Raw genomic sequence first — 25119 nt, forward strand, 5'->3', positions numbered from 1 at the left:
AATATCAGCATCAAGTTCACTAGAAACGTTCATCTCACTGGCGAAACAGAAGGGAGCTAGGGCTGTGGCGAATGTTTCAGAATTAGGGAGGGGCAGCCTAGGGCAGGAACGCCACTCTGCTGGTCAGCCAATGTGCGTGGGCCGCCGACAACCTACCACAGAACAGAGGCCTTCGTTGGGGCGGTTTCTGTAAGGCCCAAAACAGGCTGTGGTGAAGGAAGGGGTGTTGCAAATCCAAACGTTTAGGGATTGATGACGACGTGGCTGGAGCTCTGTGGAGACCAGAGGAGCAAGAGACGGAGCAGAGGCAATGAACACCAGAGCTTCTACAAACAGCAATAACATGGCAGCTCATAGAAACCAGTGGATTTAAATCCAAGTCACTCCAAGAACAGTTTTCTATTTCTAATTTTGAGTCACATCTTTTTTTCTTGTGCTTATGAGAAGTCTTAATTTACCTCTCAAATCTACATGTTAAAATTTAATTTACTGATAGAGGCACAAATCACATACGTGTTTGTGTTTTTTTAAATATAATAAACCCAAGATGATAACATTAATTGTGCATTTTTTTTCCTTTAAAGGTGTTTGTTCAAATAGGATAAATATTATGTTCTTCAGTGAAGATCAAGTCACAATGTAAACATCAATAATTCTAACCTCCCAATTCTATGTTTTGTTAGTTGGGGATTAAATATAAATGAAGCTTATGCTATATAGAAAAAACAATTCTCTATTTCCTTATAATATTTAAAATGCTCATGTTGTTTCATAAAACAGCTATTTCATTTTTGTTGGTGCACATTTCGATCTACGGAAAAGCGCTTTAGAACAGCAGTAAAACCACAGCAGACCGTGACAATCTAAGTAATAGCTTTTGTGACAGCTCAGTGGACCAGCAGCTCACACACATCAGTCCTCTCACAGACGTACCCTGGGTGTGAATTCCAGAGCTGCCGTAAGTGTTGTGAGTTAATTGTGTTCAAGAAGCAAACAACATTCCAAGGTATAATGGCAAACAAATCGCATTCAAGTCTCCCATTGATTAGAATTCGATACTATTTATAACTTCTCTGCCGGGCAACTAGTGTTGAAATGCTGCGGTCTTGTCATGTGTTTGCTATGACACTAATATTCCTATTTCACATCATTCTTCCTTTAAACTGTTGTGAGTGAAGTTCAGCAGCTCTGGCAGTCCTTAGAGGAGCTCTGATTCTGATAGGCTTCACCTGCTTGTGTTAAAATACCTAGAACCGTGACTTTGGGGTCCAGAACAGTTCCCACGCACAGTACGCCCAAACCAAAAGGCATTCGGGGTGTGGAAATAGGATTTTGTACAATTTAGTACAGAGATGAGAGCACCTTCCTTACCTTCAGAACAAGAACAGGCAGAAATGTGATGTATTTGTTCTCTGTCTCAAATGAAAGCTATAGGCAACTGGGTAATTTATACGAACCCAAGCAGCCTCCTTCTAATCAGCCCTCGTGGCATCCTCTAGTAAAACTGAGTAAAGGAATCATGATGTCATCCATGTAACTCACCAATATTTATGAAGCTCCTGAGACACAGGGATCAATTTATATGCCATCCACTGGGACCTCAAAATAGAGTACAATGAATCTAATGGTCTAACCTTAATATTTGCACTGCAAGTTCTGTTATCACACCAAAAATGGCAGGGAGGCTGTTTTATAACCTTAAAGTTATTAACATATAAAGTGATCATAGTATCACCATAAGAATATAAGATAGTAAATTATTTAAAGTCAGGTAGTTAATCAAATTAATATTTAAGACAGTTTTCCTTCAGAATAGGATAGAATTATAGGAAATGACAATATGGATAGAGAAGTATTTTTTTAAGAGTACATACTTAAGAGGCACTTTTTAAAACTGGAAAAAGACAGAATGACTTTTAACACGGAGCCATATGCCTTGATTTTTGAATAAAATAGATTCTCTCTTGTTTTTTTTTTGTCATAACTTTTTGCTGTCTCTATTATAATTCTTTCTATATTACAACATATCACTTTTCCCTAAAAGCATCATTTATTGGGAATAAAAACTTATAAATAATTAGTATTTAGAAGAGCAGGAATGAGAAATCTTGCATCAAATTAGCAAGGATTGCATGTGTAGATATCATGTCCCAGCATCCAAATGTAGGACCATTCATGTTAGATGAAGAGAGAGGAAGTTTTCCTAATCCATAAATGAGGCAGCCTTGTGCAATATGTGACAGAAACAGAAACAGAAAATGTTTCTAAACACAGACAACAAACATTATAGGTGACCCGGAGGAAACTAGATGCTTTACATTTGCAAGTAAAATATATTTTGAATATATTAATACATTTAGTATATGAACTATATAGTCACTCTGTTTATATATTAACTAGATGTACAAATAGAATTGTATGTTTTTATAGTTAGAGGTTTTTCTCAATACACAAAGTCATGAGTAAAACATGGTTTGCACATATAACTGCTAAACATTAGCATCTATACCATTTTATTCATCTAAACACTACAATTCCTTCTGCCTACTGTGAAACTTTCTGCAAGACTATACATTCAACAAATTTAATCTCTAATTACTGCAGAATTTTAAAACCAGAGGAAAAAGCCTTATTTGCCATATATGTATATATTTAAATATGTACATCAGTTGAGCTAAGAAATTCCAGTTGCCTTGAAAGGGATATACCACTTTCTTTTGCCAAATTAAAAAAAAAAATGGACATAGTTGTATGGATGCAATTTATTTTTTAATGTTGATAAATGAAAAAACATAACTTAAAACCATCCAGGAAATACTTTTCTTTCTCCATGGTAAAAATCATACATCAACAGAGAAAACTAATAGGGAACAGAATAGGTTGTGATTTTATAAAACAAAACTCCAAACAGTGCAATATCCTTTCATGTTTTTACCCCACCCACCTTCTGAGTTCTTGTTATTGAATGTTTTCTCTAACAATATAAAGCTTGCTTTTGTTGTTCTCTGAATTGTGCTCATGCATTTATCATTGTGCTTTTTCTGTCAAATCCACAGTTGCTTAAAAACAATGGTGTATTATAATTGCCTTGACAACACAGATATTGAACAATTCGATGTCTATAAATGAACTTAATGATTGTTTTCAATAAGAAGTTGTTTTTAACTATTGAAAAAATGGGGCAGAAATCTGCAGCCTTTACTTTTTCTTTACAGCAACTAAAATTTCTTTTCTGATAATGAAATTCAAATATGAATTTCCAATAAGCTTCAGAATCTGAGCGGGTCAACCAGTGCCCCCTAATCGATAATATGAAGAGCCAATGCTTTACCTCACTTTCAGGTTCCCTTGTTGGAGCTGTCCGTCGTAAACTGATAAAATGTCAAAATCTTCTTCCAGAGCAAAGGTGTGAAAAGACAGCTGTATCCGATTGCGTTCACCGGTGACCACGATCCAGGTGCAGTTGGCATAGTTTGGATAACCATGAGGGAACCCTGGGCTCTCGATGGTGCCGTTGGGACCCTGGACTAAGCCGCCACAGTTCTGACCTGAAAAAGGAAACAACAAAAAAATAGCCTATTATTTTGGCTATCTTTAAACTGTGATTTTTTTTTTCAATTTTCCAACCATGTTGGTCAATTTCTATGATGGCTTATTTTGTGATCCCTTCATGCACAGATATTGAATGATAAAGAGCAACAGTGTTCTCCAGTGCTGAAAGATAGAGAATAACAAAAACCAAAAAAAAAAAAAGGAAAAAGAAAGAACATATGCAACATTTGGAAACTCTTCTCAGAAATTTGGGGAAATTTTTTGATTTTTCAAATACAGCTCCTTTGATGTCAGCCTGCCATACTTGTGAACCATAGTATAGTATCATGTTGAAACACGGCCCATAGTGCCTTGCGGGGGAGGGGGAGGACAAAATTGACAGGTAAATAACTGAACAAAAAGTATGCACTCCCAGGCACATATCACTATATCTAAATGGCTGCAATCTGAGGTATTACGAATGATTAGGATAAGCCACAGGCAATATTTAAACTATCACCTATGCTGACTAAACTCCCGCAAAGCCCAAGAATAAAACAAGACCGCAGGACTCTTATCCAATTTAAAATAAAAAATGTAAAACAAGAGAAATCAAATTATCCAAAAATGAAGGAGCAGCCCAGGAAAATAAGGGACCAGTCCTGGGTGACAGTCTCCCCTGCGTCCATGGGTGGAGTTACTGTCTGAAGCGGAAGGGAGAGGCTTATCCACATGGCGGTGCCCTGAGAGAAAAGGCCGAGTCAGGCCTGGATGAGACACACTCGCTTCCCTACACAGGTGCACAGGACACGCCACACTCTGCTCACCTCTGATTCTGACTTCCGTAAGACAGGTGGAGTGAGGATTGCTTGTGTTCAATAGGACACGTGTGATATTGTGATTGATAAAGAAATATATATTTGGTCTTATCCTCTTTGACACACAGCTCCTAAAACCCCATAGGCTTCCCTTAGGGATAAAAGCAATAAAGGTGTCTTTTGTTAGGTTAATGAGGTGACTTTGAGAACTCGCCTAACTAGACGGGTGCTGGATGTCAGCGGAGCTAACTGTCACTAGAGGGTTGGAACTTGCCCTGAGCTCTGGAAAGAGCGGGGATGGAGGGTGAACCGTCACCAACGGCCCATGACTCAGCTCCTCACGCCTGTGGAATGAAGAAGCCTGCATAAAATCCCAAAAGAACAGGCTCCAAGAGCTTCCGAGTTGATGAGCAGGTGAAGTTGTGGGGCTAGGGGCACACTTCCCCAGATCTTGCCCCATAGCTCTTCATCCATGTCCTTTAATATTCCTTGTCATGAACCAGTAATCTAGTGAGGGAATGGGTTCCCTGATCTCTGTGAGCTGCTGAAGCAAATCAGTGACACCCAAGGAGAGGGTCAGAGGAACCTCTGATGTCTAACCTGTTGGTCAGAAGCACAGGTCACAACCTGGGCTTGTGATCAGCATGGGACGTGCAGGGCAGTCTTGTGGGACTGAGCCCTTTCCCTGTGGAATGTCATGCTATCTCCTTGCAGACGGTGCCAGAACTGAAGTGAACCGTAGGGCACCCAGCTCGTGTCCTGAGCATTGCTTGTTGGTTGGTGTAGGGAAGTCTCCCCACACCCCACAGGGGAATCGGGTGCAGAACCCAAATAACAGGATAATGGGGAAAGATGGGAGGGGCAGCTGTGCACCCCAAAGCCACCTTAGCCACTGGGCAGGTGAGAGCCATGGGGTGAGTGGGGGATTGTCCCCAGTAGCTGGCCCCAGGCTGCCCGTTCCTTGGGATTCTGTGGTATTGACACTAACATCGGGCTTTCTCAGATTTCGAGAGCAGTCCCGAGGAGCAGGACCCCAGGATTCCCACAAGGACCTTCTGCCGAAAGAACAGTCCTGGAGGTCAGTAACAGTCACACACTGGACCCACCAATTGTGCTTCTACCATGAGACAAACTCCGAACACCTCTGTTCCCACCTCACCCATCTGCCTCTGCCTCTTTTCATCCTTCGTCCACCCTTTTGCTTCCTGCTCTCTGCTCATCTGTTCCTCCCACTGCCTCTTCCCAGGTACTACTTCTTGTATGTCAGCCTTTCGGCACAGGCTCACCTGGTCCCTGCTTTGTTTAGAGGTGTTCTGTTCCGTTACCTCCCAATGTGCCTGTCAGGGCTGTGCCTGGTCTCCCAGACCAGTGAGGAGCACTCGAGGCTGCCATCAGGACAGGTGGGTTATGTGGACTTCCCTAATGAATGCACATTAATCATTTTAACTACAGATATTACCATCATGTGAGGGGACAAAGTAGCTCCTATCGAATCATTCCAACATTTAATTTGTCTGAGGTTAGCTATTCAGCAGCCCCTGAAAACTGTTCTATTCTTTCTTAATCTGGCTATTTCCCACCACTAGGTTTAAATAAACTTAAATGCTTTGATAGTAAGGATATTAAGAACATTTTGGAGGGACCTGGGCACACTCGGAGTACCGCCTATAGTGTAAGTACTTGAATACAAGCATTATCCCAACTTTCATTATTGAACTATAAACAGAACATTATTTTCAACTACATTTTACACTTTAAAAAATATTTCACAATAGTCACTCTTGGTGAGCTCAAATTGTTCACAGTAATATTATCAAATGCTGTGGGAGTTTGCTAAATCCTAATAAAAAAGATTTAATGAAAGGGATTTATGAGTTTAAAACCAAAGGACTAATAAGAGGCCCATTTTTCCACTAAATTTAAATCTAACAATAACACTGTAACAAGTAGATATTAAAGCTGTGGGATTTTGAAAGGTCTTTAAAGAAAAATAGTTTATCTGGTTTATCTAGCAATTTTTGTAAATCAAAAAGTGAAGACTTGATTATAACTTGGAGGAAAAAAAAAAACTCACCAGAAAACAAAAATATCAACTAGGAAGTAGTTATCATTACAGACCCATCATGGTTACCGGGTTATCAGATACTAAGATATTCTCCAAGGAATAACATTTAGGCCATTTGCACACCAATTAGTACAGAGTGTTTTGCAAAAGGACTCACATTTGATCAGCAGATAGACTTTTCCACCGGGCCTGTTGGAACCTTTGGGAACTGCTCAAAAGTTCTCAGACAAGTGACCCTCAAGCTTGGCTGCACATCGCAATCAACTGAGGGGTTTTACAAGTACCTAGTTCTGAGATAGATTCTGCTGTAGACGGTCTGGGCCTGAAATATCCACGACAGTCTTGAAGAAGAACAAACTTGGAGGTCGTAGGCTCCTTAATATCACACTGTATTACAAAGCTATAGTAATTCAGGTAGTATTTAGTTGATGCCAACCTAGATAAAGAGCCAATGGAAGAGAAAAGAAAGCCCCCAAACAAGCCCACCGAGATATAGACATTAGATTGATGACAAGGGTAAAAATGGGAAAAGAATGGTGTTTTCCGTGGATGGTGCCAGGACAATTAGAGATCCAAATGGGAAAAGTGAATCTTATCTCTACTTTATAATATGCACAGACATCGGTTCCAGATGAACTGCAGACCTAACTGTAAATGGCAAGTAATAACCCTTCCAGGTGGAAACCACGTAGAAAGAATAACTGTGTGTTAAACAAGATTTATTAAATAGAACATACAAGTAACAATCATAAAAGGAAAGAGTGAAAAGGAATTCCAAAAAGTAGGATGCATTTGCAAGACATATATTCAACAAAGGACATATTTGTAATATAATGAAGAAACCTCACAAACCAGTAAGGAAAAGGCAACACAACAGAAAGGCAACGACCAAAGGCAGCTGGAGATTCAGAATCAGAGGAGAGTTTTTCCAAAATTGGAAAGAGATACACGTATCATAAAGTGGGAATGACTTAACAGTCCTGACTGTCACCTTGTCCCCTGGGCCAGGGCCTAGCTGTGTTTACACCTGTCCCGGAGGTGTAAGGAAATAGACTTTTGCTCTAAAAGAAAACAAAAACTGATTTATTTGATCTTTCTTTGTAGACACAACAAGCCCACCTTGCAACTTTTGTTCACTCCATACAACTTTTGGTCCCACTAGGAAAATATGAACTTGCTCGCAATTTAGTCAGTATCTTCCACCCCATGACAATATCTCGGTGGTAAAAAAAAAAAAAAAAAAGAGCCATATGAAAATAATCATTTCTCTAAGCAATAGTGCTACAAGGGTATTGACTATAGTCCCCCAGAGTAAGCAGTATTGACTAAAATCCTGTACCAACACTGAACTGAAGGATACTTCCTCAATAACAATTACCTCAAAGCTGTAAAACCCCACCATCATTTGGGCCTATGTAAGATTTTTTTTTTAATTTTTTTATTGTTAGTTTCAGGTGTACAGAACAATGCAATAGTTATCCTTTTCACCCTCACAAAGTAACAACCCCCCTCCCCCCATCTATTGCCCCCCCCAATATCATGCTTATCTATTACAATTCCATTGACTCCATTCCCACTCTCTACTCCACATCCCGTGACGATATGTATATATAATTATAGATGACATACAATATTATTCAACATCAGCTTCAGAAATACAGTGTGGTGGTCAGGTCTCTACACCGACTATGAAGTGGTCTCCCCAACAAGACATGAGTCCATCTGGCCCCCTAAGAAATATTTACATTATTGATTATATTCCTCAGACTGTCTTTTTCTATCCCTGAGGCCATATTGTAATTACCAATTTGTATTGTCTCATCCCTTCCCCTTCTCCTTCATCCCCACCCCCTCCCAGCTAACAACCCTCAGTTCTTCCTCTGTGTCTCTGAGACTATTCTCCATCCACTTCTCCCATCCATTCAGTTCCTTAGAATCCACGTATAAGTGAGATTGGGCCCATGTAAGATTCATGCTTCCTAGCACACCCACAAAAATAAAGCCTGCTGCCATTTAAAATTAAGTGAAAATTGTTCTCTCAATGGAAATCCCAGGGTGTAAAGTGATTAAAATTAGTGAATGCAAATAATGAACAGGTTAGATCCTTCCTCGATACCAGAATGTAATCCAGATATCATGAGAACATGTGCTTGAAAGAACGATTTCTTCAACGGAAACAAGCATTTTTGTTGAGTGAAATAAAGCCATAGATGAGTGTATGTAGATTGTAGATGGTATCTATAGACATTATCAGATGGTACGTTCATTTTCACATATGGGACCCATCTAACCCCGCCTCCAGCAAATGCCAAGGTTGCGGTTTGTGGTCAACTGCCCCAGCAAAGTTTTGTGCCCTCACCCTCTTCCTTATATGATTTTTCCACTCGGTTCTTGTACTCTAATGGGCACTTGCCTGCTGTGGAGAACTCTCAAATATTTTACAAATGTTTTCTTTCTAAATGGCTCACATCTATGTTTCATTTCAATGTTGGACTTAAACTCAGCTTCAAATAAGCAGATTATCTCAACTGGAAAACAGTTTTAATGAGCAAAGTTTTAAATACTGTAATTATAATTATACATTAACACACTGCTCAGCAGGAATCTGTTGTAAGTACATTTGTAAGTTATATTTCCTGTGGGCAATGAAGTAATCTGCAGTGTTTCACTCATGATTTTAATCTTTTAGTGAAAATTGTGTTGTTTTTACAAGATTGAAAACTCAGTTATTACTGAAGAAAATGTCTAATGTTTTTTTTTCCCTCAAGTACTGATGTTAGAACTTACCTTAAAATCAAGCATCAAAGGAAGTATATATGTATGTATACATCTAAATTGCATGTCAACTGTAAATACACATCACACATCAACATGCACATAGATTTGTACACATGGATATGTTTTTACTTGCTATAATTCAAACAAACCACTATCAGAAAATTTGAATACATGTCATAATTTTTAAAATTGGTGCCCAACAATATTATATTTCAATTATACCTCAGTGAAGTGGGGCAACAAAAGAAATTGACATGTAAATCATCTAGCAGTTAAATATACCTTATGAAATACTTCGTTTATATCGGAAGTAATCAGCAAAGTGTTAGGTACAGGGGACTCCTACAGAGTCAATTTCGTATAGATTTCCACCGAGTTCACAGCTTCAGATTCAGGGGGTTTTCCAGCAGTCATTTCAATTCTGTCTCATATTTTGGAATGAAACACTGTTTCCAAAATACGTGTCACACATAATCTTAGTTGGCCATGACGGCACTTCCTGAGTAGTTCCCATACCTGGGGAAATGCAGAAGGGAGTGAAGTGAGTGGTCCAGGGTTTTCCAGAGTGAAGTGGGGTCTTCTGACACCAGAGGCTGGTGTGTGTTCCCCAAAATCACAGCAGTGTCACCAGCGACCAGCACTGTGGGAAACAACCCATCCTACAGCTGTGAGCACCTATCCAAGCCCAGCCTATCACCACGGCTAGCTCAGACCAACAATGAACCAGGATGGTCAGATGTTTAGGAGCCCTGACTTCAGGGCTTCTTTACAACTAACCAGTGCCCATTGAAGGGAAAAAAAGTGTAACGTATCATTTAAAAATACAAAAGTCACTCACGATGCCATTACCAAAGACGATTACTGCTGTCACCTTACTGAACATTTTTCTGGTTTATACTTTACATTTTTAAAATGGTGTCTCAGTAACTGATGTATAATAAGTATGTGAGTGGTCTGTGTCTAGGTTATAAATCTGGCCGTCCTACAGAATGGACAGGAGGCAGGAAGACTGAATCTAGGATGTGACTTGCTCTGTGGTTTGTTGGTATCGGCCTTTGTCCCAAAAGTTTCGGAAATCGCCCTGCCTCCCTCAGCAAAGAGACCTGCCCCCTGCACCCCATGAGCAGCAGTTTGCACAGGGGTGATCCCCATGGGGCTGCGAAGCACATTTCGGGAAAGGCCAGGTTCATGGTGCTCCGGAACGAGCCCCTGCTCTAAGTCAGCCCTGGAAACAGTCGACAGAAAATGGCACTCTGCCCTGCACATTTCTGAGATGAAAGCCCCTCTGTGCTCTGAGGTTCACCGCAGGGGTCTGTGCCTGTCCCACCCTCTCGCTTTCTAATGTGTCCTACTCTGTAGCAACCACCTTCATTTCCCGCAGGAGAGGATGTGCTGACCTGATACATCTGGGATTCAAGACGATTCATTGTAAGCGTTTGATGGAAAAGCTAAGTATAAACAATTTCCTTCCTCAGTCCACCAGTTGTTGAAATCGTCTCCCTGCATCCTGATGACCCAATAACCTGATGACCTGATAACCTGACGACCTGATGACCTGATGACCAGATGACTTCATGACCTGATGACTTCATGACCTAGTGACCCAAGGACCTAATGACCTGAGAACCCATTCTTAGAGAGCAGTAGAAGAGGGCATACCATATGAAAACTCATGTGCCAAGTACTTAGCACGCCACTCTCTGTTTAACTCTTGCACAGCCTATGAGGTAGGAAGCGGTCTAGCTTTTGTTTTGCTAGTTGCTATAAGAGTCATTCATCCAAATGCAGGTTTGTGGCTGGCAGTGCCTTTGCTACGTCATGCTCCTCTCTGAGAACAAGTCTTTTGCTCTCTGGGATATTTTGGCGTGTGATTTGCTTCAGTGACCCCAGAGAGGCATGGTCTGTAGTGTTCAGTATGTGAAGAAAACATACAGGGGGTGGAGGGGTGGGATACTCTGTGCCGAATTCTGCCACCAAGGAAACTGGTCACATGACCAGGGACTGGTGGACTGCAGAGGAATATTCTGGATATGAGCAGATTTGGGGAATACAGAGCTGTCGTCCAACTATCTGGCAAGATAGCTTTTAAACAAGTAAATAGATTTGTGTCAGTATAGAGTATGAACAGAAGCTGTATTATCATCACAACTGCATCTCTCATTGGAGATAGATGTAAAAAATAAACAAGTTTATGTCCTGTTTGCATCAAACCCACATTGATTTATTTTTGAAAACAACACAGTTCTGGAAAAAAAAAACACACAAAGTGTTTATTACACTCAGTGGCTTCTCCATTCATTCCCTGTCTCCATTCTGTGAAAACAACAATTTACATGTGTTCATACCTTATGTAAATTTCTATGCAAATGAAGCTTTACTTCTTTACAACCAGATTTTTGACCCGCAAAGCCTCTCCTGTGTTGACAGGTTTTGTGGAAGTTGCCTACTCTTTTGGGTATAACAAGGCAGGACCTCTCCAGTCAGACAAAAGGTCCACCGTGATCTTCACTTGAATTGATCATTTTCTTTAATAACTAAGGAGTACGACCTCCTTTGAAGTGGATCCAGAATTTGAAACATCAGGAGTCCTCCAATTTCCTTGATGGAAGTGGGAATTTCTCTTACCAGGTAAGTACTTTCTGAAGCAGTAAACACATCAAATATGCATTAAACTCTGCTCTGTATTGTCATCTGCAGTTTCATAGATTGTTTCAGAGTCTGCATCATTTGGAACATGATTAATTGCAGAGGGATCACGACTTAAAATGCCCTCCCTCGGGCTGTGATTAAGGTGTTTCAAAATTGAAGTCTTCAGGTGTTTCCTAGGAACAGCATGCCCGGGAGGAAGTTTGAAAAGCATTCTATTTCTCAGCGCACCTGGAGCACTGGGTATTTGCTGCCATAACTGACAGCCCTAGGGCGCCCGGTTTGTGTTAATCCCAGACACTCACGGGAGATCACTCACAGCATGAGCACAGAAGAAAACTAGAAAACCTGGAGGCACCCGACCCCGAGAGGGGCCAAGGGGGTTCTTCCCTGGCGACTCCTCAGATCACAGGCAAGGCCCTGCAGGAGGCCCTTCCCCTGGAAATGATCCAGGGACATCCAACCTCTATTGCTTGTGAAAGGAAAACGGAGTTTTCACTGGACCATGTACATGTAAACAATCCTTCTTCAGTCTACTAAAGTTTGGTATCATAACCACACGCAGGTTTGGTCTGCTTAATTTGTCTCCTTTCCTCGAACACACCAAGCTTGTCCCAGCCCAGGGCCTGTGCACATGGGTGCCCATCTGCCTGAATGCTTGCCCAGGTCTTCCCATACCCAACATCGCCTCACACAGCTGCGGTGTGGACTGTCCTCCCAGACCCTGAGCCCCGACGGCCACCCCTCCACCAGCACTCTGGGTTACTCCCTGCGGCGTTTCCTTGTAGCGTTTATCATTTTGTGAAAGTATTTTGTTTTTTTATTTACTTATGATTTACCTGTTTCTGCAACTAATGTGTACACCTTCCAAGAGTGAGGATACTGTCTGCCTTATGTTCATCCCGATTCCTAAACTCCTGTCAGCGCTCCATATTGAATCAATGGAATATCACTCAGCCATAGAAAAGAATGAAATCTTGCCATCAGCAACAACATGGATGGACCTAGAGGGTATAGCGCTGAGTGGAGTTAGTCAGACAGAGAAAGACAAATGCCATATGATTTCACTTATAGGTGGAATCTCAAAAACAAAACAGAAACAAACTCATAGAGATACAGAGAACATTTTGATGGTTGCCAGCTGGGAGAGGGGTTTGAGAGGCTGGGTGGAAAAGGTGAAAAGATTAAGAAATACAAACTGATAGTTACAAAATAGCCATGGGGATGTAAAGTACAGCATAAGGAATACAGACAATAATATTGCGCTAACTGTGTATGATGTCAGATGGGTACTAGACTCCATATTGGGATGTGGTGATCACTTTGTAAGCTAATAAATGTCTAATCACTATGTTGTGCACTCAAAATGAATAGAATAGTGTGTGTCAACTGTTATTGAAAAATAAAACAATGATTAAAAAAATTACTGCAGCACATAGGTGAGCTGGGGCATATGCGTGGGAGGTGGTGATGATGGTGGTATAAATTAAATCTGAATCCACACGCACGTGGAAAGAATCTGCAAAAATGCAAAGGACCTGTCCTTGAATCAGCTGTAATCACATGGTGAAGCCAGGGGCTACCAGAACATTCCCAGTGCAGTGCTGCCATTCTAATTCCAAGAAAAGGAGTGCTGGAATCCCAGTCCTGATGTTTAGCAGACTGATTGCCAACAGCTCCTTAGGCTAATTTAAATACCCCTGCTTTGTTCAAAGCAAAGCTCTCTTGTATGCAATCCTCCTCTGTACCTTGCCATCTCTGTCTTTTTATTCTAGAAGGTGGTTATGACTCAGGGCAAGGCAGGGTGCCATGAGTCAGACCTGGAACCACAAGGCTATGATGTCAATGGTGTTCCTTACCTATTGTACCCAGGGGATGGGGCGCTAGTTAATTCCAGTACTGTGATGTTTTCACCTATTGGTAATAAAGGCATTCAATGTCTACCCATTCTCAAGAGACAAATTGGAAGAACGTCATACATAGTGTGGGGGCAAAAAAGCACCAGGCTTTCTGCTTTTTAAGTCAAACCCAACAAAAATGGGATTCGTTTCCAGCATGGAGCATTGGGGATTGAGTCAGTCACCTAGTCACTATTAGCCTCAGTTTCCACGGATGGGACATGAGGATGATACCTGTTTGGCAAAGTTGTTATAGTGACTACAGATAAAGCACACTGAATAGAGTTAGAAGCTGGAAAGAGAGAAGATAGCTCCTGTGCCTACAAACTGCACACAGGCTGCACACTGCACAACTCCAGGGGTCCTGCTGGCACACAGTCCCCAGCTGCCTTAGACAGGAAACTGGGCAGGACTTGATTGATGGCAGAATGTGTCATGTCCCAGGTGAGACAATGTGTGGTGTGAATAGGCATAAAGAAGAGAAGACACTGACTAAATCACCAGGGGGACGTCCATGGACATAAAGGCTTAGCGATGGATTTACTGCTGTCATTAGCCTTGACCTATGTGCCTACATCCATTTTACAGTCTTTTGGCTTTTCACTGGCCCCTGTGCTGTGAGCAAGGAATGAAAGCCCTGGTCACTGGCCCTTATTTTATCTTGATTTTGTGATGTTTCTGAAGAAATCATGAATGATATTGAAAGTCCACAGAGGGTCAGGGCTTATTGTACAAATCATCTTGGCAAAAAGAGTTGCCGTTCTTCCAAATCCGTGGCCTTGAACTGAAAAAATATAGTCTGTGGTTGACTTTCTGTGCATTTTAATTTCACTGATTTCTAATTAGCATTGAAAAGCATAAGCGCCCCCCCCCACCCCTAAACAGTTACTCAGTTTTATCTGGAGTCTATTCTTTGTCTCACTCTAGTTTAGCTTCCAAGGTTTTAGATCAGAAATAAGACCAGAGAGAAAAAGAGCTTGTTGTCTAGATAAAGAGTATTAGCAGACACGTTGACTGTTTTGCAGGAAAATACCAATTGAATTTGCCTTGATTTAACTATTGCAAATGAACCAGAAGATGACACTCACAACGTAAATATTTGTAACAGGAAGCAATAGGGCCATAGAGACAATGCCCATTTACAGCATTAACTGACCAAAGCCGTCCGTGAATCAACGCTGCTCGCTCTAGGGCAGACATCCCAGGCAGCTGTACGGTGAGGCTCAAGGAGTGACAGTGCCACAGCAGAAGCGAAAATGAGTACTTCGCTTTCCACTGGGAAAATGATCATACTGACATACAAAATCCCATAATGTCAAATGTATACAAATTGATGATTGTCATATAGCTGGCATAGAGTTAAGGGGAACTGTATGTAATAAAGGATAAAAAAGTGTTTAATTATTAAGAGTTACACGTAAATAGTTGCTGAAATGGGTGAAGGTGATGAAAAGGTGAAAACTTCCTGTTATAAGAAAGATGCAAGTCTGGGACAGAATGTCCAGCATGGGGACTACAGTTAACGATACTGTGCCGTATATTTTAAAGTTTCTAAGAGAATAGATCTTACAAGTCTCCATCACACACACAAAACAATTTGCAACTAACTGTGGCGATGGATGATACCTTTGACTGATGGTGGTGATCATTTCAAAATATATACCTATATATTATAAAATCATTGTGTTATACACCTGAAACTAGTATAATGTTACATGTTAATATATTTCAGTAAAGAAATAACAACAAAAAAAGTGAAATAGTTGGCATTTTCAGAAAAAAAAAAGGTGGGTAAAGCCACTCTCTAATGGTGCCTTGGATTTTGAAGCCAATAAGCCCGTGGAGAATGGCTGCCTCACGGCAGCATCTCTGGGCACTGAGCTGTCATCGGTTCCAGTTTCTTGCCATGCAGCCTGGTTATAGTCACGGGTGGAAAACAAAACTTTGAACAAACACAAGTGGATGGGAGGCGGCTGAGTCGAGGCGAGTGGTTTCTCTCCTGAGTCACACTTCACACTCACACGGTGGGACTGAACTCCGGTTCCTGGTCAGCCCCTCATCCCCAGCTGTGAAGGGCCATCTGCATGACTAACAGCCTCGTGCGATGTGCACATCTGGAAAAACCTCGCTATCCCAATATCTGCTAAAAGCACGATGACTTTCTGTCCTCATTGTCTCAGCATGACACTCTCATTCAAGCACTTGTTTTGGAGTTAAACACACATCTCTAATCCTACATGTGTGTTCATATAATGGATAACATGTACGTTTATTGGGGAAAGGGGGTAATTTGTTTCACTAGACAAAACAAACAGATGTTTGAAATGAAAAGGCCCTGTCTCAGAAAGCACCCCGATCTACAGTTAGGGGCATTAGGTTATGCTGACAGTCTCAGTACTATACAGAGAACTGAGGGTGAGGAATTTAACTCAATTCTCTGGGTCTAGTCCCCTAAGTACAGAGAAGAGAATGAAACAGAAAATTGCTAAGTCTCACATTTCCTCCAAGATATAAGAGCCATGTTTGAGTTGGGAAGAATTTGAATTGTCAATTTTTTTGATATCGTATATCAATTAAAGTAAGAACAGAGGCAATCAGGAGAGGCAGGGGAAGAGGTGATAAATCCTACTCCCAATAATAAAGAATTAAGAGATTTCTTTAATAGCGGTCTTCAAAAGAACCATAAAAATCCAAGGAGGGCATGAGGAGACATGATACAAGAAAATAAGTCCAATCTCATTTATATTTGGAGCCCTGAGATAAGTGTGAAGCACAGTTTGGCGGTCTGTGTTACCCTAACTTATTACCGTCAGTAAAGGCCTGTTTCTCTCTGCTTTGGGGGCTGTGGGGGTTACCATGAGTGGGGGCTAGGAAAGCACTTTCGCTCAGCTGAGCAGACACTGACGTGTGCCCAAGGGGCCAAGAACAGACTAGGCCCGATGAGCCAGCAGGGCCGTCCCCATCGCACTGACAAGTGTCCAGAGTACTTTGTTATGAGACATAGGACCCCTGGTTTGCTTCCTCGCCACAAATTGAGGCCACTTCATAAAACTTGCCAAAGCAGACGACCTGATGGTGACAACAGCTGACAGTTTTAGAGTTGAAGTAAATGACTTTTCGTATCTGCCAAAGTCTGGCAGGGGTAAAGGGATAATTTGGCCCACAGAGCATTAAGTAACTGAATGAAAGGTGACAGTCACTAATGCACAAGTAAACGAAGTTTCACTTTAAGTAGACTATTAAGAAGCTAGGTGCTTATTTTTCATGCAGCTGCAGAAACACTTGGAATGTAGTTTTTTTTCCTCTGACTGCACATTTTGTTCTTGTGGTTTCATTCACGATAGTAACCTTCTGTCACTGAATGGGTGCAGAAAACACTCTTTTCTTCTCCAGGCAGGTTCTAAGCCCTGAGTTTTCAGTGAAGAAAAGACTTACAGGTAACAGAGTTTCTAAAATAGACATTAGGAACCCACAATCATGACTGTTTCTCTTTGTTTCAAAATAGAAACTATTTTTTGGTGATTTATGACAAACATTAAAATCATCCTAGACAACAATTCAGCGCTGTCAAGCCGACTGCAGTGGTCCCTGACCTCAGCGTGGCATTTGGGTGGTTACGCTGCCCCAGGCTGTAAACGATCCTAATGCAACTGGCAAAAAGGAAACAGCGGGGGAAAACCTATTTTCAAACACATTTCCTTAGGACCCCAAAGCATGGTAAATATCATTTTCAATTTGAATCGAGGCGTTGGCAAATAACCAGTCTTTACCAAGGGTCCTGCTTTAGGGCGCTGAAGAAGACTTACATTTTTCATATTGTTGTCCATGCAAAATATCTCAGCAGCCACTTTTCTCCAAAGCATGTTGTGGAGGACATTTTAGGATTGAGCTGGGTTCATTTAATCACAATTAGGGTTCAATGCCCAAGTATGAAGGTGGGTTCGGGACATCCTTTCATCCAGTCATCCCAGTTCAGAAATGACTTCCAGATCCAGTAACGAGCCGCAGGAACTCTTTTCTCTCTCTGGGCAAACTGGGGCCAATTTAACACTACATTTACTGGGTGCATTTTCTATTTGTCTACTGAATTATCCATTGTTTCATCTATTGGGTTGTCGGAAAAGTCGTGATGCATTTTTGCAATGAAAAACATAGAAAAAATACGTCATGACTTTTCCAACAACCCAATATAAACTGTTCTTCTGGCATGGCTGGATCTAGGATTCCCAAAACATCTAAAATCATTCTCGAGAATTCAGTTCAGAAAGACGCTTCGGCAAATCTCAGATGAGTACAGACATATATGGATTGGAGAGGTTTTTTCCTTCCACGTGGAGGTGACCGTGTTAGTGTGATAACCCTGTCCTCTTTCCTTCACCTCACACACGCTGGTCCAGCACAGTGACAGTAATGATCGGTTTCCTGAGTTTGGAAGGGGGAGGTGGAAACTGGGAGCACGGCTCCTTCGTCTTTCCTCCACGTGCAGGCAGCAGGCCTCCTGGGCTCTCCCAGGGCAGGGTGTGTGGATGCCAAGGCGCAGGGGGAGTTTTGTGGGGGAGGCAGAAAAAAGATGTTGGTCTAATGCAAGAGTTTGGTGCTAGGAATTTCAACTGCCTGTAGGTGTCCCCTAAACCATTCAACAGCAGCTCATGTGTCACAAGGCCGCTTTGTGTTTGTGGGTTCTCATCAGCCTCACATCTTTAACTTATTTCTCAGTTTATTCATAACTTAAGCAGAGAACAAGGTTATTTATTGGGCCCCTTCTGTGTACATAGGCAGAGAACTTTGGAGGATAGACTTCTATTGGCCAAACGAGATCTCTCTCTCCAGGACAACAAGTAACTAATCACTGCTTGGCAATGAGGCTAATCAAAATTTGACACAGAGACACAGCTCCTCTAATATCAAAATCTTCACGAAATCTGTGCATCAAAGAGACACATAGGTGCTTCTGTATTAATGCCAAACACTGTCTAAGACTCGGTTTTGATTTTCTTAAATATAGACAAATAATGACCTTTTTTATGAAATTGCTTTCCTTCTTCCTGTAACTCTTTTCTTTGTAATTAAAGTGGAATGGAAGCCCTTTGCCTGCTAACATCCTGGCAGCTCCCTGCTCACACTCCACTTGGAGCCTCCAACCTGCCCACCTCCCGAGGCTTTAACAAGTGGCCCCCAGAAGACAGGGCAAAACGAAGTGATGGAAAGGGAACATTAATAATAATAACTATCTATGTGGAATGGAAAGGTGAAGCAACAGACATGAATCCTGCTTTATTTTTAAGTGAAGCAAAACCTGTGGTGATCAAGATTTAAAAGGGAAACCCAAATTGTAATACTATATATGCTTCAGCTAACATTTTACAAAGCCCTTTCCAGTCGCATTACTTAAACTGTTTGCCAAGTAATTTCTATGATGCAACTTTATAATATTTGTTATATGAAAATATGGTGTGCAGTCATTTCCACAATGTAGCGGAAATGTCAAGGTGATGCCAAACCTGAGTGGGGCACAAGGAGATGTTAAACGGAACTATTCTTTTTAATAAGAGAAGCACAGTGCTACTCCTGTTTACAGGAACATTAAAACTGATGTATAAAATCCATGGCTGCAAGACCCTCCACAACGCAATATGGATTAGAATTTTTCTAATTCCTTTTCCGAGAATGGGGCAGAATGTGGTCCCTCAGTCATCAGCTATTTGCTGACTGTAAACCCTGTTCCTCTGTTCAAGGCGCTGAGAGCCTCGGCCCTGTGGTGCTCTATGTCAGGGAAGAGTTAGACGATAAACAGTGAAGTAAACACACACGTTTCACGCTGTTAGAAGGTGAGGAGTGTTATGGGAAAGAAGAAAATGCTTGGCAGAGTCAGGGGAAGGGGATGCCAGTGACGTGGGGGGTGGGTGTAGATTAGGTGGCCGTGGGAGGTGACCGTGGGCAAAGAAGTGAAGAACAGGAAGGACAGTGTCCTGAGGATATTCCAGGGGACAAGGGGGAGGCCAGCGAGCTGAGTGCATGGAAGCCCAGGGGGGATGAGCTGTCAGAAGGAACTCTGGAATGCTGAGTTACAGTCAAGCATAGAGTATAAGGTTACCATGATTCCGAATTCTAATTGGAGTGACATGGTGACACTTTGAAGGACCGTTGTTACATGTTACTGTAGTATGCTTTTAAAGTTTAAAGGACTTGATCTTAACTGATGAGAACATATACTGACCATTTATTGGGTTGTTGGAAAAATCATGACGTATTTTTTTCTGTTTTTCATTGCAAAAATGCGTCATGACTTTTCCAACAAAGCAATAATTCAAGCCCCATTCCTCAAGTATTCTGTTAACTTAGGGTTTATATAATGCTTGGTGCTACAGTTAACTTGCAAATATGATTGTTGTGAATAGAACATTACTCGAATGTATTATGGGGCAAATTAGCAGTGTTATCTAATAACTTCAGCTGAAAGGTACACTGAGCTAATCCATAACCGTAGAACACATTCCACCCGTTGTCTGTCTGTCTTACTCTGTCTGGGAGGTTACCTGAGGACACACAGGAAGAGCTTGTCATTGTTTTGTCTCACAACTCAAGGCAGAAAAGGGTGGGAAATCCTCAAAATATTTTAAGGCAAATGAACAACAAAAGCCACCTGGAGCAAAATATTACAATAGAGGTCAACAACAGAAAACTGAAAGCCTGGGAGGAAAAGCTGGAGAGACAGCTTCTTTGGAAAATCAAGACCTTCTAAAGCACCGTGTATAATAGGAAATTTAGAAAGTCATGCATATGCCCATGGTAGGATGCACTCTTGGAAAAGACCTGAGAAGTGCCCAGACACTCATGTCTGGCTTGTTTCTAGATTCAGTGCGAGCACAAGGGAAATCAAAGACAGAGTTTTAAACAGTTGTTTGGCTAAGTATTGAAGTAGTGCCCCAGGACAGACGGAACTAATCTGCAAACACTGGGAGAGTTTTTCTTTTCTCCCCTTTCCCTCTCCCTCTCCCTCTTCCTCTCCTTCTCTCCCTGTCTTGCTCGCTCTCTCTCTCTCTCTCTCTCTCTCTCTCTCTCTCTCTCTCTCATATCATTCAAGGAAATCTCTGTCAAGACATCAGTTGAGCACAAGATGCAGAGACAAAGACTTCAGAGAACATACATGACAAAGAATACAGATGGGACACCATCAAGCATCGCGACATATGCACAGTGAAAATCCCAGAAGGCGGGAGAAAAAATATTTGAGGAAACAGTGACAAAACTTCCCAAGATTTGCAAACAGAAATGAACCTATACATATGAGAAACTGAGCTATCTCCACGAAGGATAAACTCAAAGAGATTCACACTGAGGACATTGTAGTCAAACTGTTGAAAGTCAAAGACAAAGAGTGAATCTTGAAAGCAGCAAGACACTGAAACCTGCTGTATACAAAGGAGCCTTAATAAGATTAAAAGCAAATTTCTCATCAGAAACCAGAAAGAACAGAGGGAATGGGAGGATATTTTTAAAGTGCTGGGAAAAAACTACAACAACTTGTCAAAAAAGTATTCTCTGTTCAGCAAAATGTCCCTTCAAAATATAGAAATTAAGAAATTTAGAAATAAACAAAAGATAAGAGAGTTTGTTGTTGCAGACCTGCCCTAGAAGAAGTGCTAATGGGAGGCCTTTGAGCTCAAATAAAAGGAAACTAGACAGCATTGTTGTCATACAAAAAAAATAAACAATTCCAGTAAAGTTAAATAGTAAGTATTAAAGTCACTATTTTTCTACTTTTGGTTTGTAACTCTCTTTTTCAAATGCATAAAACAAAACTGTAAATCTATGTTAAGCATCACACAATGTATAAAGATATAGTTTGTGACAATATTCACCTCCAGGCACATTTCAGAATTGCAAAAAATCAGAATTTGGCATTCTATTGAATCTAGGTTGGTATCAATTCAAATTAGTTATAATTTTAAGATGTCAATTGCAATCTCTATACTTACCATTAAGAGCATAACTGAAAAATATATACATATGGAAATCAGAGGAAAATAAAAAATATTCACCATAAATACTAACTAAACATAAGGGAAGGGGGTAGCAGAAAAAATGAGGAACAAAAAAATTGTAACTCTTATAAAGAACAAATGATAAATGTGAAAAGTGACTTTTTCTTATTAGCGATTGCTTTAAGTGTAAATGGATTAAACCCTGTTTTTATAAGGCAGAGATTGACTAAACAGATTTTAAAAAGTAAACCTGATCAAATTATTTGTTGCCTAAAAGAGACTCAGTTTATATCCAAAGATTCGAATGGAAAATAAAAGGATGGAAAAAGATATTTCATGCAAATAGTAACAACAACAGCAACAACAACAACAAAAAAAACACTATATAAATGGAAATATATACCATGTTCATGAATTGAAAAGCTTCATACTGTTAAGATGTCAATACTACCCAAAGTGTAGTAAAAATTCCTTTTATAATCTAGAGTCATCTAAGAAGCCTTATTGTAACATAAAACCATAGATTTATAAATGAATAGAATATCACTGTATACTATGACCCTCAAAATTCCCACTGTCTTTTTTGCAAAAATGAAAAAGTCAATCCTCAAATTCATATAAGATTTCAAGGGGCCCCAATAAACCAAAACAATAGCAAAAAAAAAGAAGGAAGTTGGAGGACTCATACTTTCCAATTTCAAAACAACGTGAAGCTACACTAGTAATCAACATAGTATGGTACTGGCATAAAGATAGACATATGGACGAATGAAATAAAATTGAGAGTTCATATATAAAAATCACACTTTTATGGACAATTGATTTTTGAAAACATTAATGGGAACATTCAATAGGGATAATAGCAGTCACCCCAATGTATAGTACTGGGACAACTAGAAATCTACATGCAAAAGAAAGGACATAGACTGCTTCCTCACCATATACAAAAAATAACTCAAAGTGGATCAATGCCCAAAATATAAAAGCTAAGACCACAAAACTCCTTGAAGAAAATATAGAGGTAAATCTCCATGAGTTTGTGCATATTTGGCAATGGGTTCTTAGATATGACATGAAAAGCATGAGTGACAAAAGAAAACTTACATTGGACTTCACCAGTATTGAAATATATAGAGAGAACTTCTATACACCGAGGACGTTATCAAGAAAATGAAAAGGCAACCTACAGAATGAGAACATGCAAATTATATATCTGATAAGGATCTAATATCCAGAATACATAAAGAATACTTGTAATTCAACAACAAAAAAGTGCAACAATTTATAAATGGGCAAAATACTTGAATAGCAATTTTCCCTAAGATATACAAATAGCTGACAAGTAAATGAAAACATGCCCAAAATCATTAGATAAATGGAAAATATCAATTCTCCCAAAATTGATATACAGGTTTAACAAAATTCTTTTAAAAGTCTCAGATTAACTTTCTATATTGATAGACGAGAGTATCCTAGAATTTTTTATGGAAAAGCCAAGGAACTCCTATAGCTAGAGATATGAAGACATGTTCACACATGTTTATAGCAGCTCTATTTGAAATAGACAAAAACTGAAACAACCCAGAGACCCTTCAATGAGTGGTTAAGCAAATCATGGTCCATCCATATCATGTAACTCCACTCGGCTACAGGAAGAAACAGGCTACTGACTCATATGCAACGAGTGGGGTGAAATCCAGAAAGTTGCTCAGTGGGAAAAAAAATCCCATGTAAGAAGTGACCACCCATGATTCAATTCCTATAACATTCTTGAGATAACACAGTTACAGAAACAGGGAAGAGATTAATTGGTGCCTTGCGTTAGATGGTGTGGGGTCAGGAGGAATGGGGGTGTGGGTGTAAGCGGGTGACGCAATCTCTGTGTTGATGGAAATGGTCTATATCTTGCCTGTACAACATCAACAGCCTGGTGCGATATTGAACGTGGCTCTGTAAGATTACACTATTGGGAGAGACTGAACAAAGGTATAGCAGATGCTCGCTAACTTCTACAATTACATGTGAACCTCAAATCATTCCCAAATTAAAAGTTTAATTCGCAAAGAGAATATAGACTAAGACAAATTTCTTTGTCATAATGACATTAAATTTTGATACTCCTAAATCCAAAAAAATGTTAGAATTGGGACTATGTTAGCAGTAGGTAATATAAATTGTCTAAATCCAATGTTAGTATGGAGATAAAGAAATAGAGTGTGTTTCAATAAAAATGAATATATATATTCACAGTTAATGTATTCTAACATGACTGTATTAGCCAACAGAATTTCTACATAGTTATGCTAATAATGTATGGTGTTGCTGTGATATAGTTAACATAATTTAGCTTTAGGAAAACCCACATTTCATTAACAAATACATCATTGACATACGTGGGTCAAATAAATAAATGTGTTTAGACTCTATAATAGAGAAATTTGGAAATGGAGAAACACGACACACAAATTAAACTTTCTGAGTTTTCAAATATATTACAACAAAATGTATAAACTGCAAAGGGATTAAGAACCTTCAAATAAATCCATAAACAGCTTCTAACAACTTGGCATGCTTTCAAAGATATACTGGAATAATTTTTTGGATAATTAATGGCAAATATAATAAACATTCTTCCTTGCTAGACAAATGAGGGGCTTCTAAAAATAGGAGTACTGAATTACTCAGAGGAGATCAGGAAAGGCACAGGGCACACATTTTAGGAACAAGCATTGTTCCTGAAATTGCTGAGGAAAAGGATTAGGCTTTACAAAAAGACCACATTGACACACTTTTCTTTTAATAATGCTCATTTCTTTTTATTTTCTCCAGTGCAGCACTTTGTTTCTGTGGCCTGGTGCCTTCCCATCGTGAAAAGCCCATCTGCGCCCTTCCTGCACTTTCGCTGAGGTCCCCATGAATGCTAATGCGAAGACGGTCCTGACTCGCCCTGCAGTGTCACGCTGAACTGTCACTATTTCTCACACCACGTTCTGAGGAAACATAAGCTCCCTTTCAGCAGTCTCTTCCTGTGTGTCCTGTTTTCAGGGTCATTTCTCCACTGCACTTTGCACAATTGCTCTGCACACACCTGCATCCTTAAGCCCCGTGAATGTGGTTCCCGCCCTTTTACACAGGAGCAGGTGGTGGTGGGGGGGTGTCGAGCTCCTGAAACAAACACCCTCCCTCCATTAGCAAACACTGTGGCAGGACATTTCCAAGAATGTTGAACATCGGTGACACTGTTGGCCCAAAAGAAACAAAAGAAAAACAAAACAGTCCTCTTAAGGAACTCTTCTACTCAATGTTACTTCCTGTTCCACCTTGAGGGGGGTTTTGGGGTTTTTTTTTTCAGTCTCTGCTTCAGGGCAGAGGGACTGAAATGGAAGCTTGGGGGCAGG

The 25119-nt window shown here is 40.4% G+C and overlaps 1 protein-coding gene across 1 annotated transcript in view; it reads right to left on the reverse strand.

The window, feature by feature from the left end:
• Window positions 1-25119, reverse strand: part of CSMD1 (CUB and Sushi multiple domains 1) — a 1699370-nt gene that overhangs the window by 1388137 nt on the left and 286114 nt on the right. The window contains exon 2 of the mRNA XM_019652695.1: window positions 3332-3548. Within this exon, the coding sequence (XP_019508240.1) occupies window positions 3332-3548 (217 nt within the window). The remainder of the gene's footprint in view (window positions 1-3331; window positions 3549-25119) is intronic.

This window comes from Hipposideros armiger, unplaced genomic scaffold (assembly GCF_001890085.2).
Source record: "Hipposideros armiger isolate ML-2016 unplaced genomic scaffold, ASM189008v1 scaffold_185, whole genome shotgun sequence".
Lineage (NCBI taxonomy): Eukaryota > Metazoa > Chordata > Mammalia > Chiroptera > Hipposideridae > Hipposideros > Hipposideros armiger.